General features: G+C 41.3%; 1 protein-coding gene across 5 annotated transcripts in view; it reads right to left on the bottom strand.

Annotated features, from left to right (window-relative positions):
- The window catches only part of LOC129639074 (fibrous sheath-interacting protein 2-like), a 72,858-nt gene extending 53,426 nt beyond the window's left edge, over positions 1 to 19,432 (bottom strand). For 3 of the 5 annotated variants that reach the window (XM_055563943.1, XM_055563941.1, XM_055563944.1), the window contains exons 1-8: positions 18,505 to 19,432; positions 18,002 to 18,127; positions 16,029 to 16,190; positions 15,243 to 15,332; positions 14,900 to 15,039; positions 13,683 to 13,824; positions 9,113 to 9,223; positions 8,551 to 8,698 (exon numbers count right to left, since the gene is read on the bottom strand). In XM_055563943.1, coding sequence (XP_055419918.1) covers positions 8,551 to 8,698; positions 9,113 to 9,223; positions 13,683 to 13,824; positions 14,900 to 15,039; positions 15,243 to 15,332; positions 16,029 to 16,190; positions 18,002 to 18,127; positions 18,505 to 18,603 — 1,018 coding nt within the window. In that variant the 5' untranslated portion in view covers positions 18,604 to 19,432. The remainder of the gene's footprint in view (positions 1 to 8,550; positions 8,699 to 9,112; positions 9,224 to 13,682; positions 13,825 to 14,899; positions 15,040 to 15,242; positions 15,333 to 16,028; positions 16,191 to 18,001; positions 18,128 to 18,504) is intronic. The other 2 variants (XM_055563946.1, XM_055563945.1) reach the window with 2 other exon arrangements.
- Between the last annotated feature and the right edge of the window lie 306 nt (positions 19,433 to 19,738).

Below are 19,738 nucleotides of genomic sequence, written 5' to 3'. Positions count from 1 at the left end.
GAGCCTGGTCAGCTACAGTCCATGGGGCTGCAAAGAGTCAGACATGACTGAGTGACTAAGCATACATCCTAGCGCATAAAGAAGAAAGTCCTGGTTGGAGACACGAGGCCTGCGGCACCAGCTGTGGACCCTCCATGATGTGACTACACAGCTCCATCTGCAAATGTCTGTGGGGTGACCACTGAGGGGGCACACAGCTGTAGGCAGGCATTCTTGGGGCTGCATACATTGGCACAGTGGTGGGGTGGGTGGGTGGGTGGTGACAGGAGTTGGGGAGTGGGCAGTTAGCAGGGTACTGTTTGGAAGGTAGGATGTGCTCCAGGATATATGTTGAGGGAAAAGGCTGGAGCTGCTGCTGTATAGCCCATGGCGAAACCAGCCAGATAACCAATTCCTTTGGAATCTGCATGGGGAACCCCACAAGAACCCAGGCTATAAACAGGATTGGTGACTTCAGGCCCCTGGGCTGGCAGTTGGGCTTGGCAAGGGCCTGCCATGGAGGCCTGCTCCCATGAGAGGCTGAGTCACAAGGCCTGTGCCCTGCCTTGCCTGGGCTCCCTGCCCACTCTTTCTTTCTTTTTCTTGCAGTCTCATCTCTAAACCTTTGCTTTTATCCCTCCTCTCCCTCCCTCCCCACTTATACTTTTAAATTTTTAATTATTTATGCTTTATTGCATATAGTTGTTAACAATGTTAACAATGTTGTGTTAGTTTTAGGTGTACAGTAAAGTGATTCAGTTTCTATGAATCACACTTTTCAGATTCTTTTCTTATATGTTATCACAAAATATTGAGTATAGTTCTCTGTGCTATACAGTAGGTCCTTGTTGGTTATCTATTTTAATTTCTTATACTTTTTAAGTGACTCCCCTTAAAATTTTTTCTTCTGTCTTCTGCACTTCTTTTATACTGCCATTCTTATTGGCTTCTATTTTTAAAATCTGTTTCTTATCTAGCTATCCAATCTTCCTATCTATTTTAATGTATTTTTAGATCTGTCCATGACTTTATTTTCTCACTAGTTTCTCCTTTTCAGCATTCTCTTGCTGCCTCTCACGATCACACTATGTTAGCCTTTTTCCCAGAGATTCTTCCCTTATAAACTTTCTTTCCTGCCCCTTTCTTCCTTTTATTCACCCCTCCCTCCTTCCATTCCTACCTCTCCCCCTTTCTTCTCTCTTTTTATATCCATACACCTACATACATACATAAATACCTACTTACCTAGCTATCTATCCAGCTATTAATGATCTATGTTCATTGTACTCTTTCTGTACTGACTTCTACCTTTTAGAACTCTCTCCCACCCTGCACAGTTATACTTAATTTTCTTACTGTATCTTCCTCTCTCATTCTCCCCTCTTATTCATGCAATTGTCTTCTGAAACATCCTCTCTAAACTGATTTTCTTCCTCCCTCCCTGCTTCCCCTCCCTGCCTTCCTTATTTCCTTCCCTCCCTCTCTCCCTTCTTCCATTTTTTAAAATAATGTTTTGACTTATTTATTTGGCTGCACTGGATCTTAGTTGTGGCATGTGGGATCTAGTTCCTTGACCAGGGATCAGACCCAGGAGTGCAGAGCCTTAGCCACTGGACCACCAGGAAAGTCCCTCTTCTTCCTTCTTACGTTTTTACTGGCTCCTTTTTAAACTTCTCTTTCTCCCCGCCCGCCCCCTTCTCTCCTTCCTTTGTACTGTCTTTACTGGACTGTCCTTTTAAAGTTCCACCTACCTAAACCTGTGCACTTATCTTCCTTGCTATGTACCTATCAATCATCTTCATTTTACTGTATTTTTATTGACTTAAAAAATCTGTCATTCTCCCCTTTCCCAACTGTACCTGAGTCTCTTCCTTTTAAACCTCTTCTTTCCTAATTCCTAATTCCTTTCTTTCCACTATTCCTGGCTGTGTCTCTCTAGCTCTCCCTTTCACTGTGTCTCTGTTCTTTGCTGGCTGCCTGCATCCCTCCTTTCCTTTGTCTCCCTCCCTGACCATACATCCTTCCCTTACCCCTTCTTCTCGCCTTCCTCCCTCCCTCTCTTCCTTCTGCTTTTCCTGTTGAGTTTTCTGACTTGCTTTTTTAATTTTAAGAATGTCTATTAATAATCTCTGTATATACATTTTTTTTATTTTCTTTTGTGACTGACTTCTTTTTAAATTCCCCTTCCCCACCTAGTGTGCTAAGTTTCTCACTGGGTCCTCTTTTTCAATCTCCTCTCCCTATTTCAATTATTCTTTTGTTCTCTTTGTCTCCTTTATTCTTTTAACTTACTCCTAGCATCTTAACTTCTTTATTTTCTTTTGTCCCCTCCTTTCTTTCTTTCTTCTTTTTTTTTATTTCCCGTGTCTCTTTCTCATTCCCTTTCTTTCCCACTCTGTATTTGTTTCCTTTGCCTCCATGTATGGATGCTTTCTTTTCTTTTCGCTTAATTTTACTGTATTTTCACAGGGACCTGGTTTTACACTTTTTTGTTTTCTTCTCATCTTTCTCTTTTCAACACTATCTTTCTCTATTATTTTTTTTACTTGGCTTCTTTTAAAATTATACTCTATTTTCTATCTGTTTATCTATCTTTTACTGTCTTCTTCAACAACTTCTCTTTAAATCTCCCATCCCCAAAGTCCTACTTGAGTTTCTTACTGACTCCATCTTTTCAAGCTTCTCTCACTTTCAAACTCTTTCTCCTTTTACTTTCTCCTACCAATTCATTCTATTTCAAGTTGCCTGCCTGCTCTCCTTCCCTCCATCCCATCTTCCCACCTTCTTTTACTGTTTTTCTTCCTGCCTGCTGCGTTTCATTTTTTGCTCAATTTTTCTTATGCTTTTTTTAATACCTCTTTTTTTTTTTTTTTTTTTTTTACTGGTACTTCCTATTTATAGTCTGTTCTGTCCCTCTGACTGCCTGCTACCAAACTATAAATCATCTATTTTTTAATCTATATATTAGGGTCTTTAAAAAATTATTCCTTCTCATCTTTGAATCTCTTTCACTTGTACAGACCATTGTACTTGATTGTTTTTCTTACTGGCTACTCCTTTTCAAACACTTTCATGCTCATCTTTAATCTCTTACCTTTTCCTTTTTGAATGACTTGTCCTTTTCTTATTTTCCTCTCATTCATCCTCTTTTCCTTCCTTTTTCCATCCTTTCCTCCCCCTCCCTTTCCTTCCTTCCTTTCCTCCTCTCTCCCTCCATTCCTTCTTTCCTTTCTGTGTATCTATTGCTCCCTTTTTTCACTGTGTCTTTCTTCTCTTTTCCTGTCTTCATTCCCTCCCTCCCCCTTCTCTATATATCTTGATGGTTTTCTCTCACTCTCTCTGGCTTTTCTGTCTTCTTTGCCTGCTGCCTGCAAGCCCTTGTTCCCCCTCCTTCCCTCTCCTTCCTCTTTGCTTTTCCCCACTGCTTCTCTCCTCCTCTTTCTTCCTATATTCCTCTCAATTTCCCTCCACCCTCTTTTCCTTTGTCCTTCATTACTTTTCTCCTTCTTATCTTTCTCCCTCTAACAGCCTGTTCCCTCTGTCATAGCAGCCTCTCTACTCCTTCCCTTCCTTCCTCTCCTCTCAGTGTCTCCAGTGTTTAAACACTCTTCTTTACTTCTTCTTGCTTTTCTTTTCTGTATTGTCTTTTTTTATTGGCTTCTTTTTACAGTCCTACCTATACCTATGTGTTTATCTAGGTATCAAATCATCTATCTTCATTTTACTGTATTTTTTATTGGTTTTTACACTTTAGCTGTACCTCAGCAACACACCACATAGAATTTTATTTGATTTTCTTACTGGCTTCATTTACAAAACCGTTCTTTCTTCTCTTTCCCCCCCAAACGTTCCTTCTATTCTTTTTGCACTGTGGCTCAGATCATGAACTCCTTACTGCCAAATTCAGACTTAAATTGAAGATACTGGAGAAAACCACTAGACCATTCCGGTATAACCTAAATCAAATCACTTACGATTGTACAGTGGCAGTGAGAAATAGATTTAAGGGACTAGATCTGATAGACAGAGTGCCTGATGAACTATAGACGGAGGTTCATGACATTGTACAGGAGGCAGTGATCAAGACCATCCCCAAGAAAAAGAATGCCAAAAAGCAAAATGGCTGTCTGAGGAGGCTTTACAAATAGCTATGAAAAGAAGAGAAGCCAAAAGAAAGGGAGGAAAGGAAAGACATACCCATTTGAATGCAGCGTTCCAAAGAATAGCAAGGAGAGATAAGCAAGCCTTCTTTAGTGATCAGTGCTAACAAATAGAGGAAAACAATAGAATGGGGAAGACTAGAGATCTCTTCAAGAAAATAAGAGATACCAAGGGAACATTTCATGCAAAGATGGGCTCAATAAAGGACAGAAATGGTATGGACCTAACAGAAGCAGAAGGTATTAAGAAGAGGTGGCAAGACACAGAACTGTACAAAAAAGATCTTCATGACCCAGATAACGATGATACTGTGATTGCTCACCTAGAGCCAGACATCCTGGAGTGCAAAGTCAAGTGGCCTTAGGATGCATTACTACGAACAAAGCTAGTGGAGGTGATGGAATTCCAGCTGAGCTATTTCAAATCCTACAAGATGATGCTGTGAAAGTGCTGCACTTAATATGCCAGCAAATTTGGAAAACTCAGCAGTGGCCACAGGACTGGAAAAGGTCTGTTTTCATTCCAATCCCAAAGAAAGGCAATGCCAAAGAATGCCCAAACTGCTGCACAATTGCACTCATCTCACACACTAGCAAAGTGATGCTCAAAATTCTCCAAGCCAGGCTTCAGCAATATGTGAACCGTGAACTTCCTGATGTTCAAGCTGGTTTTAGAAAAGGCAGAGGAACCAGAGATCAAATTGCCAACATCTGCTGGATCATCAAAAAAGCAAGAGAGTTCAAGAAAAATATCTATTTCTGCTTTATTGACTATGCCAAAGCCTTTGACTGTGTGGATCACAATAAACTGTGGAAAATTCTGAAAGAGATGGGAATACAAGACCACGTGACCTGCATCTTGAGAAATCTGTATGCAGGTCCGGAAGCAACAGTTAGAACTGGACATGGAACAACAGACTGGTTCCAAATAGGAAAAGGAGTTCGTCAAGGCTGTATATTGTCACCCTGCTTATTTAACTTATATGCAGAGTACATCATGAGAAACGCTGGGCTGGATGAAGCACAAGCTGGAATCAAGATTGCCAGGAGAAATATCAATAACCTCAGAGATGCAGATGACACAACCCTTATGGCAGAAAGTGAAGAAGAACTAAAGAGCCTCTTGATGAAAGTGAAAGAGGAGTGTGAACAGTTGGCTTAAAGCTCAACATTCAGAAAACTAAGATCATGGCATCTGGTCCCATCACTTCATGGGAAATAGATGGGGAAACAGTGGAAACTGTCAGACTTTATTTTTCTGGGCTCCAAAATCACTGTAGATGGTGATGGCAGCCATGAAATTAAAAGACTCTTACTCCTTGGAAGGAAAGTTATGACCAACCTAGACAGCGTATTAAAAAGCAGAGACATGACTTTGCCAACAAAGGTCCATCTAGTCAAGGCTATGGTTTTTCCAGTGGTCATGTATGGATGTGAGAGTTGGATTATAAAGAAAGCTGAGAACCCAAGAGTTGATGCTTTTGGACTGTGGTGTTGGAGAAGACTCTTGAGAGTCCCTTGGACTGCAAGGAGATCCAACTTGTCCATCCTAAAGGAAATCAGTCCTGGGTATTCATTGGAGGAACTGATGTTGAAGCTGAAACTCCAATACTTTGGCCACCTGATGAGAAGAGCTGACTCATTTCAAAAGACCCTGATGCTGGGAAAGATTGAAGGCAGGAGCAGAAGGGGACAACAGAGGATGAGATGGTTGGATGGTATCACCGACTCAATGGAGATGAGTTGGAGTAGACTCCGGGAGTTGGTGATGGACAGGGAGGCCTGGTGTGCTGCAGTCCATGGGGTCACAAAGAGCTGGACACAACTGAGCGACTGAACTGAACTGAACTAAAGCCACCAGGGAAGCCCCCTCGGAAGTCTCCTTTTTAAACAGCCCTCTTCCCCAAATTGTACTTGGATTTTTTACTTACTCTTTCTTTTCAAGCCTCTTATACAATCACATTCCCTCTTTTTATTTTACTTTTTCCTACTGTCCCATCCTTTAAACACTTACCTTCTTTTTCTTTGTTTTCTGATTTAATTCTCTTTGTCTTTTACTTGCTGCCTTTCATCCTTTTGCTTTACATTTTTTGTCTTCCCTCCTCCCTCCTTCACCCTCCCCCGGCACTTGCCCCATCCCTCTCGCTCCTTTTAAACTCACTTTTAAGGGCTCCTCTTCTGAAACGTTTCTTTCTTTCTTTTTTTTTTTTCTCATCTGCTGTCTTGTTTTGTACTTTCATTTATTTCTGGGTTACTCTTTTAAAAAGTATTCACTTATTTGGCTGTAGCAGGTCTTAGTTGTAGCGTGTGGTGTCTCTGGTCTTTGCTGGGCGTGTGAGATCTTTAGTTGTGCTATGCAAACTCTTACTTGTGGCATGTGCATCTACTTCCCTGACCAGGGACTGAACCGGGCCCCTTGTATTTGAAGCACAGAATCCTAACCACTGGACCACCAGGAAAGCCCTCTGGATTATTCTTTTAAAAGTTGGTTCTACCTATCTATTATCTATCATGTTTATTTTACAGGTTTTTTTAATTCCTCTGACTCCTTTTGAAGTCTCTCTCTCACACAGTCACATTCTCTTTTCATTTTATTTTTTCCTGTAACTTATTCATTAAAAATTTTTTCTTTCCTTCCTTCCTTTTCTCCTTTATTCCCATTTTTAATAGCTCCTTTCATGCCTTTTCTTTTGCTTTCTCTTTTCTTTGTCCGCCTGCATGCCTGCCTTCTTCCCTTTCTTTCTTCCTATTTTATTCTCTTTTTACAGGCTTCTCTTTTCAAACTGTCTGCTTTCCTTCTCCCTTTCTCTCTTCCTTCCTTCTATTTTTTTTGTCCTGCCTTTTTTACTGGCTCCTATTTTATAAACTCATCCTATTTACCTCTTTTCTATATTTCTTTCCTCTCTCTTTCTCTGTCCCTTCTCTCTTTCTTCCATGGTCTCTCTCTCTATGTTCCTGTACTGCTTTTCTTACTGGCTACTGGCTCTTCCTTTTTGAAGTATGTTCATATTTTCTGCCTTCCATCTATCCATCTTCCCTCCCTTCTACCTTCCCCTCCCCCCTTATTTAATGCTAGTCTTCTGTAACTTTTGAAATCCTTCTCTTTCCTTATTGTACTATACTTTTTCTCTCCCTTTTGCTCTGTGTCTCTGTTTCTCCTCTTTTCATTTCCTACTTTGCCTTTTTTATCTTTTCATTTTTTGTTTTATTTTATTTTCTTTTACTGACTTTTTAACGTCCTCCTTTTTAATATTAATATTTTCCTTTTCTCCTATTCTCCCTCTCCTACTGGATCCTTTTATTCCATTCAGTCTGTCTTCAATGTACTGCTTTTTCATATTGGCATCTCCTTTTTAAGTCTCTCTTTCTTTTACTAACTTCTCATTTTTTCCCCTATTACTCCCTGCCCAAATTGTATTAGATTTTCCTACTGGCTTCTTTTCAAATTTTTTTCTCACATTCTCACTCTAACATTCTTTTTTTTTTTTTTTTTTTTTTGCTTTTTTCTATTCACATATCCTTTTTAAACTTCTTTATTCTCTCTCTTCCTCCTACTCCTTTGTTTCTCTATTTTTGTCTCTATGTCTTTTTCTTGCTCCCTTTCTTTCATTCTTTGTCTTCTTTGTTTGCTTTTCTTCCTCATACTCCTTGTCTTTTTTTCTTGTTTCTTTGCCTTTGTCTCCTTCCACTCCCTCATGGTGTGTGTGTGTGTGTGTGTACACACGCACACGTGCATGTATATTTTCTTACTAGGTTCTTCTGCTTAATATTCTTCTTTTTCATTCATTCACTTTCCTCCTCTTTATATCTCCATTTCATTCTTTCTTTTTGTATCATATTTTCTCCTTTTCAACCTTTTTGTTCTTTCTATTTCTATTTCTTGTTGAGGATATTTTAAATGTCTCTTCTTTTTTTCTACTTAATTTTTTTTCTCTTTCTCTTTCTAGCTTACTGTTTTGTATACTCTTTTCTTAGTGGACCTCAGTTAAAATTTTCCTTCTATTTTTCATTCATTGTCTCCCTCTTTGTTTCAGTCTGTTTTGGAGGTAATGTTTTGTCTTACTGGCTCATTTTCTCTATCTATATATAACTGTCTCTTTCCCTTTTTTTTGTTGTTCTGTCTCCTCTACTGGCTCCTTTTTAAACTCCTAGTAAAGGCAGTCTTGTCTGCTGAGCCACTTTACAGAAGTGTGTAATTTGTTATAATGTCTGTAACATAACAGTATTGTGTGAATGTGTGGGGGTGTCTGTGCATTCTCTACAACTTGACCTGTAACTGGGAAGTGCCTGTAAGTGTGAGCTTCTAGAATTTCTCTTTGCAAGGGCTTTGTCACCTCACTATATTAGCACATAGAGGGCTTTTTTTTTTACAAAGCCACTGATAATAAATATTTATGCATATTCTACTTACCTTTGTCTTTCATTGTTTCTCTCTCACCTTCTGTTTCATCTTGACTTCTGTTTGCAAATACATTTTCTTCTGATCCTTCTCTCTGAAGGTAATTCCTTTGCATTTTTTGTAAATAATAAGTGATTTTTTTCTCGAGTTGTGCTTGTTTCTAAATATTAAAAAATATATATTCAATGTTTAAAATTGAATATCAACTTGCCACTGGAAATGTATAACAGATACTTCAAATATGATGGTACATTTTAAGGAAGCCCTCTTTCTTGAGATTTCTAAAATCAGAGTACAGAGCTAGGAAGGTAATAAGGGTAAGTTTCCTTTTGCTGTCCAGCTTGAAGAATGTATTTTAATAACTAGGTCCAACTGAACTCATTGCCTACTTTCGGGAGACTGGTCCCATTTTAGACCAGCCCTTAAAGTCCAGGTTCAGACCAGACTGGCTCTTTCCATCAATAGCTATCCTTGTGAATTTAAGTCACTTTTGAAAATCCACACTTTAAAATATCAACATTAGCAAAACCCTTTCCTCAAAATAGCCCAAGTTATTGTTCAAAGGTCACTCTACCTTACGGTGAGCATCTTCTTTGACTTTTTTACGTTGTTCTTCAAATCTCAATTCTCTGTTTACTTCTTCTCCAATCTTTGACAGCAGTAACATTTCTTTGGTTTTCCATTCCTAAAGAGCACAATGTCATAGTAGTCAGCAGGGCTTCTCTTTTATAATCTTTTTTTTTTTTTTTTTTTTTGGTCAATAAGCAAATTAGATCAAATTGGGGCTCAGAGGATAAAGCGTCTGACTGCAATGCAGGAGACCCAGGTTGGATCCCTGGGTTGGGAAGATCCCCTGGAGAAGGAAATGGCAACCCACTCCAGTATTCTTGCCTGGAGAATCCCATGGACAGAGGAGTCTGGTGGGCTACAGTCCACGGGGTCGCAAAGAGTCGGACACGACTGAGTGACTTCACACACACAAGGCCCTTATAGGAACTTGGACAACCATAATGAAAATCTTACATTGGCTTTAGAATGGGCTTATGCTTCAAAGGTAGATCTAAAAAGATGCTGGAAAGGTGATCTTCTCTTATAGATTTGAGGAATTATTATATGTAATATGTTGCCCTTAAATGTATTCTGACAGAGAGCCTGAACAAATAGCCTTGTCTGGGCATTGCGGGAGGAGCTACCCCACGCCCCCATGCCCGAGGCCAGGGGCGGCGAGGAGAGGAGTTACCCTGCGTCCAAGGTCAGAGGCGGCAGCCAAGAGGAGATACCCCATGCCCCAAGCCCAAGGCCAGGGGCGACGGGCGGGAGGAGGCCAGGGGCGATGGGCGGGAGGAGCCACCCCACGCCCCTAAGCCCGAGGCCAGGGGCGGTGGCCGGGAGGACCAACCCCACGTCCAAGGAGACTTGGCTGCGCGGGCGCAAGAGGGCCTAGAGGAGCTATCCCACATTGAAGGTCAGGAAGGTCGGCGGTGAGGAGATACCCCTCGTCCAAGTTAAGGAGCAATGGCTATGCTTTGCTGGAGCAGCCGTAAAGAGATACCCCACGCCCAAGGTAAGAGAAACCCAAGTAAGAAGGTAGGTGTTGCAAGAGGGCATCAGAGGACAAACACACTGAAACCATACTCACAGAAAACTAGTCAATCTAATCACACTAGGACCACAGCCTTGTCTAACTCAATGAAACTAAGCCATGCCCGTGGGGCAACCCAAGACGGGCAGGTCATGGTGGAGAGATTTGACAGAATGTGGTCCACTGGAGAAGGGAATGGCAAACCACTTCAGTATTCTTGCCTTGAGAACCCCATGAACAGTATGAAAAGGCAAAATAATAGGATACTGAAAGAGAAACTCCCCAGGTCAGTAGGTGCCCAATATGCTACTGGAGATCAGTGGAGAAATAACTCCAGACAGAATGAAGGGATGGAGCAAAAGCAAAAACAATACCCAGCTGTGGATGTGACTGGTGATAGAAGCAAGGTCCGATGCTGTAATGAGGAATATTGCATAGGAACCTGGAATGTCAGGTCCATGAATCAAGGCAAATTGCAAGTGGTCAAACAAGAGATGGCAAGAGTGAATGTCGATATTCTAGGAATCAGCAAACTGAAATGGACTGGAATGGGTGAATTTAACTCAGATGACCATTATAGCTACTACTGCGGGCAGGAATCCCTCAGAAGAAATGGAGTGGCCATCATGGTCAACAAAAGAGTCTGAAATGCAGTACTTGGATGCAATCTCAAAAACGACAGAATTATCTCTATTCGTTTCCAAGGCAAACCATTCAGTATCACAGTAATCCAAGTCTATGCCCCAACCAGTAACGCTGAAGAAGCTGAAGTTGAATGGTTCTATGAAGACCTACAAGACCTTTTAGAGCTAACACCCAAAAAAGATGTCCTTTTCATTATAGGGGACTGGAATGCAAAAGTAGGAAGTCAAGAAAAACCTGGAGTAACAGGCAAATTTGGCCTTGGAATACGGAATGAAGCAGGTCAAAGACTAACAGAGTTTTGCCAAGAAAATGTGCTGGTCATAACAAACACCCTCTTCCAACAACACAAGAGAAGACTCTACACATGGACATCACCAGATGGTCAACACCGAAACCAGATTGATTATATTCTTTGCAGCCAAAGATGGAGAAGCTCTATACAGTCAGCAAAAACAAGACCAGGAGCTGACTGTGGCTCAGACCATGAACTCCTTGTTGCCAAATTCAGACTTAAATTGAAGAAAGTAGGGAAAACCACTAGACCATTCAGGTATGACCTAAATCAAATCCCTTATGAGTATACAGTGGAAGTGAGAAATAGATTTAAGGGCCTAGATCTGATAGATAGAGTGCCTGATGAACTATGGAGTGAGGTTGGTGACATTGTACAGGAGACAGGGATCAAGACTATCCCCATGGAAAAGAAATGCAAAAAAGCAAAATGGCTGTCTGGGGAGGCCTTACAAATACCTGTGAAAAGAAGAGAAGCGAAAAGCAAAGGAGAAAAGGAAAGATATAAACATCTGAATGCAGAGTTCCAAAGAATAGCAAGAAGAGATAAGAAAGCCTTCTTCAGCGATCAATGCAAAGAAATAGAGGAAAACAACAGAATGGGAAAGACTAGGGATCTCTTCAAGAAAATCAGAGATACCAAAGGAACATTTCATGCAAAGATGAGCTCGATAAAGGACAGAAATGGTATGGACCTAACAGAAGCAGAAGATATTAAGAAGAGATGGCAAGAATACACAGAAGAACTGTACAAAAAAGATCTTCATGACCCAGATAATCACGATGGTGTGATCACTGACCTAGAGCCAGACATCCTGGAATGTGAAGTCAGGTGGGCCTCAGAGAGCATCACTTTGAACAAAGCTAGTGGAGGTGATGGAATTCCAGTTGAGCTATTCCAAATCCTGAAAGATGATGCTGTGGAAGTGCTGCGCTCAATATGCCAGCAAATTTGGAAAACTCAGCAGTGGCCACAGGACTGGAAAAGGTCCGTTTTCATTCCAATCCCAAAGAAAGGCAATGCCAAAGAATGCTCAAACTACCGCACAATTGCACTCATCTCACACGCTAGTAAAGTAATGCTCAAAATTCTCCAAGCCAGGCTTCAGCAATATGTGAACCGTGAACTTCCTGATGTTCAAGCTGGTTTTAGAAAAGGCAGAGGAACCAGAGATCAAATTGCCAGCATCCGCTGGATCATGGAAAAAGCAAGAGAGTTCCAGAAAAACATCTATTTCTGCTTTATTGACTATGCCAAAGCCTTTGACTGTGTGGATCACAATAAACTGTGGAAAATTCTTCAAGAGATGGGAATACCAGACCACCTGACCTGCCTCTTGAGAAATCTGTATGCAGGTCAGGAAGCAACAGTTAGAACTGGACATGGAACAACAGACTGGTTCCAAATAGGAAAAGGAGTTCGTCAAGGCTGTATATTGTCACCCTGTTTATTTAACTTATATGCAGAGTACATCATGAGAAACGCTGGACTGGAAGAAACACAAACTGGAATCAAGATTGCCGGGAGAAATATCAATAACCTCCGATATGCAGATGACACCACCCTTAGGGCAGAAAGTGAAGAGGAACTCAAAAGCCTCTTGATGACAGTGAAAGTGGAGAGGGAAAAAGTTGGCTTAAAGCTCAACATTCAGAAAACAAAGATCATGGCATCCGGTCCCACCACTTCCTGGGAAATAGATGGGGAAACAGTGGAAACAGTGTCAGACTTTATTTTTCTGGGCTCCAAAATCACTACAGATGGTGACTGCAGCCATGAAATTAAAAGACGCTTACTCCTTGGAAGGAAAGTTATGACCAACCTAGATAGCATATTCAAAAGCAGAGACATTACTTTGCCAACAAAGGTTCGTCTAGTCAAGCCTATGGTTTCTCCTGTGGTCATGTATGGATGTGAGAGTTGGACTGTGAAGAAGGCTGAGCGCCCAAGAATTGATTCTTTTGAACTGTGGTGTTGGAGAAGACTCTTGAGAGTCCCTTGGACTGCAAGGAGATCCAAGCAGTCCATTCTGAAGGAGATCAGCCCTGGGATTTCTTTGGAAGGAATGATGCTAAAGCTGAAACTCCAGTACTTTGGCCGCCTGATGCGAAGAGTTGACTCATTGGAAAATATTCTGATGCTGGGAGGGATTGGGGGCAGGAGGAGAAGGGGACGACAGAGGATGAGATGGCTGGATGGCATCACTGACTCGATAGACGTGAGTCTGGGTTAACTCCGGGAGTTGGTGATGGACAGGGAGGCCTGGCGTGCTGTGATTCATGGGGTTGCAAAGAGTCGGACACGACTGAGGGACTGATCTGATCTGATCTGATTTTTCACTAGTTAAATTCTAAAACTTTAAGAGCAGATGAAGTGTGTCTATCCTATGATGGGTATGTAATTTGTGGTATCAGTCTCACTATGTTAAGTAAAAGCTTGTCTGTTATAATGGTGATACAAGATTAATAGCATTTATCATTTTAAAATAATGAATTTTTTAAGCAGTGGTTTATTTCTTAGACCTGAAATAACTTCAGGTAATATGGTGGGACTGCTAAAAATGTTTATAAATAAAATAATCACACATAATTTCCCCATCAATATTTATAATTTGGTGTTTCTCACTTCTTCAATTTGTCTCCAGAGACTAAGTTTTCTTCTAACGTGGTCCCGATGTCGTCTTTCTTCTTCCTTTATCCGGAGTACGTTCTGCTTTTCTGCCGTGTGTTCAAGCTTGTTTAATTCCAAGCTAGTCATATCTAAATTTCTAAGTAAAAGTGAAAATTTAAGGGAAGATGAACTGGGTGTTTCCCTTATGCTGGTATTATCTACTCTGATATTCCCAAACCACCTTCTGGGTTGCTTTTTATTTCTTAAACTACAGGAATGTAGAGTTCTTTAAGCTAACCTGATCCACCAACTCACCATGATGTACTCATCAGACTGTTACTGTGGTTGGGACAATGGCAAAATGTAGAACAGACTGATTTAAAGCATTTTATACAGAGATTAGTCATAATTCAGGAGCTCTGTAACATGAGTTTCCAAAGACGGCTGAAGTCAACTTAAGGACTGACTTCAAAAAACAAGTATATTTGAATTTTCCTTAAAAAATAAGTGGCTATTGGCCTCTCTGTCATTGTCAAGTCCTTGAACAATCTCTCATGTGTAAACAGGCCTGAAGACTGCCAGTCTGCCACTTTGGTGAATCAGTATATATTCTGGCATATCATGACATGAATCCATAGAATATAAGAGGTAGGTGATGGGGAACTGGCCCTCACCCCTGATAAAGGAAAAAGAGAAGGAACTATAACTCATCCATTTGCCTCCTGGGGCATGGGCTCAGCTGCTGAATCATAAGATTGAATGTGTGTGAGTAATAGCTAAATGAACATACACGGTTGGTTGGGGGGTAACACCTGTTTATATTAACATCAGATGAAGTTATAGCAACTCTCCCTGCTTTATCCGGCAGTAATTTCCTTAAACTTAAGTTTGAAATGTGCTAATGACACCTTTCCCTCTACTACTATGAACTTGGGTTTCCCAAGCTCAGGGAGCTGTACTTCGGAATTGTTCTTCAAATATCAGTTTGTCTTACCTCTTGGGTTCCTCATGACTCCATTTTCTCAGGAAGAAACTCTTTCTTAGCTATGGTATCAAAGTTTCCAATCCCTGCTATCTCTTAATCTCCTTTCTTTTCAGTCCACATTGAAGACTATAGGAAGTTAAATTGTCTAATACTTTTTAAATTCTGCTTTCAATTATTTCTAGTACTTTTACAGTTTTCTGGAGTCCACAATACGTCCACAAAAAATATGCATTAACTTTGGTCATACCTTTGCTTTATCAACAGCTCTTGGTCTGGAGTTGTTTGTTTATTTTCTTGTAACAGCCAACCTTGGAACTGTGTACTGCCATGACTGTCACAGGCTGTCTTGGTTTTATACAATTTATTTACTTGTTTTTCAATCATTTCCTGGGAGGGAAAAAAAGAATTGCAGTGTTTATATTGGCCAGAAATAACCTCGTCCTTTGATATGACTTCTCATGTTTTGGGCTTGGTAAACGTCCTGTAGTTTACAAATGGTTAATTAACCTGCATTTAAGTCTTTCTTCCACAACCTACATAAAAACTTTCTTACAGGCCTCAAATAAAACAAATTCAAGTATTTAACTTACTTGTTCCCTTACATAGTTTCTTTCAGAGTCTAATTTCAAACTGGTGAGATACTGCCTGTACTTATTCAATTCCTTCAAGGTGCATACAACCTATAAAAACAAATATATAAATAGAAAGTTGTAACAATCATGAAACTTTCCAGAGAAAAGAGTCATAAGAACGTTCATTTTAGAAACAATTTTGGGATCAAGGCTAGTGATAGCACATTTTGGCAATAGTTTAGAAGGCAATATCTCTCTACAGTGGCTGTATCACCAGGAAATGTCTACCTAAATAATATTATTTCAATAATATGGTTCACACAAAATAAATGTTATTAAAGTTCAGTATAATAAGGATGTTTAACTTTCAGAAGAATTTATTCTATCAAGCTGTATTCTGTTAGGTTTCCATTTTGTCTCTAGTCTTCTCAAAGGGTATTGGAAGTATCCCTTGATGGGTATACAGTGCCATTAATACTTTTAGAGCCAAAGGAAAGGCACTAATAATACAGCTGAGAGACAATGCATAAATAAATGTGTATGCATATGTCTTTACATATTCAAATCATTTGGCGTTTACCTTTTGCTTTTATCAAAGAAAAATGATCAAGTGGGAACAATTTTATTTAGAAACAGCCACCTGATTTCTCTTTACTCAAATATTGAGTAATTCATTGAGTTTTCTGTCAGGTATTCTTTATTGCTCAATTGAAAGTTGACACAGGTTCCCAGTGAAGTACAGAAGCAAGCTTACATCAAGACCATGGGTTTATGCTGGTTAACTGGAAGCAAACTTCAACCCACCTTATTATTGCTGGTGATATAGCCGCCTTTCTTTAATCTCCTCAAGATATCTTTTCGCCTATAGTATGATTTTAAATGTGGATCGTGCAGGCTTTTATAGCCAGTTTCCAGCAGCCGACAGTAAGGATCAGACAGGTTAAAGTCATAAGAAGGTTTATAAAGCTGCAAACACATAGATTGAAAAGTGTTACATATGTAAAATGAATGAAATCACACTTTTAAACCTCAATTTGTTAAGGTGATTAGGCTGTTCATTGAAAATAAAACATGCAAGAAGAATCTGAAGTGAGAGAATACTGACAATGGGCTGATCTGAAAAGAAGACAGTAGAATACTGTAAGTTTCCTTCCACTTGCATTTAAATCAATATAAAAGACCTTTAAATTCCGTTTCCATGGTATTCTGCTAAAGTGATTGTAGTTCACAAAGCAGCAAGGTCAGGTGAAGAAGCATGGCCTAAGAAATTGGGAGACTGTGGTTCTAGTCTAAACTCTGCTACCATCTACCTGTCATAGCTTCACCTTACAAGGTGGTCAAGGGTGCTGCTGCTGCTGCTAAGTCGCTTCAGTCATGTCCGATTCTGTGCGACCCCATAGACGGCAGCCCACCAGGCTCCCCCGTCCCTGGGATTTTCCAGGCAAGAACACTGGAGTGGCTTGCCATTTCCTTCTCCAGTGCATGAAAGTGAAAAGTGAAAGGGAAGTCGCTCAGTCGTGTCCAACTCTTAGCGACCGCATGGACTGCAGCCTTCTAGTCTCCTCTGTCCATGGGATTTTCCAGGCAAGAGTACTGGAGTGGGGTGCCATTGCCTTCTCCAAGTCAAGGGTAGAGTTTAAAAAAAAAAAAAAAAACAACTAAATGTGCAAAATATAGTGTTACTTCCTTGAGGAGATATTGCTAAAAGATAAAGAAGGATCCCACTGAGTTAGTGGTTAGGGTAGTTGAATATAGTACCTGATCATAATTAAATACATGTGTTTGGGGGGAATCAATATAATACAGTGTAGAGCGATCAGTGTAAGTATGGGGGAAAAAATCAGGAAATAAGTAGCTAACAAGTGAATAAAAGAGTAACACAATGTAAATATGGGAAATAGAAGATAGTGGAACAAGAAACCAATGAAGAGGGCTACATTTACAAACTCAAAAGGAGTGTTATCACTTTTTAGTCAAATAGGCTTTGAGTGTGTTTTAGGAATGATAATTAGTGGGAAGGGGTAGAATGTATTGGTTTTGAAAAGAGAAATTATATTGCTTTCCAGCAATAAAACTTAAAAAAATCATATATATTTGACAAGTATCAGAAATACCAGGGAGCCCCCTATGCATCCTTGATGACACCCTAGAGAGGAGAATGGTAAGGAAATAAGTAAAATCAGGAAATAAGTAGAAATAATGTGATGAAAGCACACACTCAGAGTTCCAAACCTCCTTCAGGCTTGGCCTAAAGCTAAGGACAGGGTGGGGAGTGTTAGGCAGAGGACTTAAACAGTGTGTGCAGCACTCTGAACCAGAAAAACAGTACTTTGGTGCTGAGTGAGAGAATGCAGATCAAGGGCAATGTAAATTCTAAGGAAAGATGAAACCGTTGGGGTTTGGCTTCATATAGTAGCTCTTGAAAGATGGCTCAAATTGAAGATCAGGAAGGAGAGGAGAGCATGCCAGGTTTCAGGACCCAGATGGACAAAGGCACAGAAGTAGAAATTATCATACCATGTGTGGACAGGGAGAAAAGACCCCGACCTTTCAGAGCTGAGGTCTGGGTCAGAGATAAGGCTGAATTGGGTGGCGGAGGCCTATCACGAAGCCTTCTATCATTAAGTTCAGACACGGAATACTTCAACTCATTTTAACTTCACTTGGTGTGTGAAACTGAAGTTGACTCAAAGCAAAATAATAGCAGTGTTTCAAGTTTAATAGCAAGCAGAAAACAGTCAAGAAAATCACTTAAGCACCATTAAAAGTTAGTTTACCTTTTCACTTAAATTTGTAGTATAGAAAACATTATTACTTCCAGGAACAACTGGAAGCTTGACCCCCAGAGGAAGATCCAACAGATTAGTGGCTCCGATCTCTGGGATGGGGTCTTTTTGTGAGCCCTGTCAGATATAAGTAGAAACCTTATTTTTGTTTCTAGTACTATTATTTTAGTTTAGACTAATCTACTTAAACTAATACCTCCAAATAAACCAAAGACACACACTCAGGGTTGAAAGAAACCGCCCTGTTGATAACCTGAAGGCCTCCCAGTTTACCCCTGTTACCAACCCAATCTCTGAGCTCCATTCAAAGCTAATCTCGACCAGAGGGAGCTCTAGTCACTGCAGAGGGTCTGGGAGCCAGAAACCCAGCTTCAAGGACCCACACGCCTCTGCTGAGTCCTCCCCCATAGTTTTTCGTCTGCCCGCCCTCCTTCCCTCCCAAGACCCAGCCCTGGAGCCAGAAAGAGGAGGATGACCGACTGGCCCCCACTCACGGAGCCACACTGCTCCCTGTTGGCAGTTCGGCTTCTGGCGGCCGCCTTAGAGGCAGCGGCCTGAGCAGCCTTGTAGCAGTTATTGAGGTACCGGTCCATGGCCACCCATCAGCCCCCAGGGGGCCGGGGCCTGGGGGTGCCACAAGCCGTCTCGGTTTCTTCTCTTCGCGCACACCTTTCCCTCTCTACGCCCGCAGCTAGCCTGGGCAACCCAGACAGTGGTCACGAGGGTAACGGCTCCTCCAGGCCACGCCCCTCACAGTGCTGGGTTCCAGGCTGCCGCGCTGACGTCCTAAAAGGGCGCCTCCCCAAAGCGTGTCGCCCTCAAGTGAGGGGATGGGGCGTTGTGACCTCACTAGCTGCCACCCGGGGCCTCCGGCGCATGCGCAGAGCCCAAGCCTCAAGGGCCAAGCGAGATGGGGAAGTGGTCCAAAAGACTTGGTGTAGGAGGACCACAGTTGACATTACCTTTCAACCTGAAACCAATAGCCCTAATTTAAATTAAGCCAGAAATGTATCAGTGTTTGTCAGTGTATTGTTCTTGTTTATTCCTTAAATCGTGTCCGACTCTTTTGAGCCCACCAGGCTCCTCTGTCCGTCGGATTTCCCAGGCAGGAATACTGGCGTGGGTTGCCACTTCCTTCTCCAGGGGATCTTCCCGACTCAGGGATCGAACTCACATCTCCTGCATTGGCAGGCGGATTCTTTACCACTGAGCCACTAGGAAAGCCCTTGTCTCTGGATAGCTGCCTGTAATTCTTCTAATTCTTCCCGACGCCCAAAGAGCTATGATTCTGTTCAACACATGTGCCTCTGAGTAATTGTATAGTTTGCACTAAGACCAGAGGACTGGCTTTATACATCTGCCCACTTTATCGATCCCGTGACCGACCACGTCCACTAGGCATATCCTTCCCCTAGTCTCATTTAGAACATACTGGTTTTTCCAGGACTCAATGCTTTCTTTCCTGTCTTGGGCTCTTCATCTCTCTATGCTCCTTGTCCTTCCTTTCTCATTCTTCTATTTCTATCTTATAGTTTCTACCTTATCAGCACTTCCCAGGTGGCGCTAGTGGTCAAGAACCCACCTGCCAATACAGGATACATACCCCAGGAGGCGCTAGTGGTATAGAACCCACCTGCCAATACAGGATACATACCCCAGGTGGTGCTAGTGGTAAAGAACCCGCCTGCCAATATAGGAGACAGGAGGTGTGGGTTCGATCCTGGGTGG

Source organism: Bubalus kerabau, chromosome X (genome assembly GCF_029407905.1).
Source record: "Bubalus kerabau isolate K-KA32 ecotype Philippines breed swamp buffalo chromosome X, PCC_UOA_SB_1v2, whole genome shotgun sequence".
Taxonomy (NCBI): Eukaryota; Metazoa; Chordata; class Mammalia; order Artiodactyla; family Bovidae; genus Bubalus; species Bubalus kerabau.
Note: the sequence above shows the minus strand (reverse complement) of the source record. Positions and strands in the feature narration are given on the sequence as shown.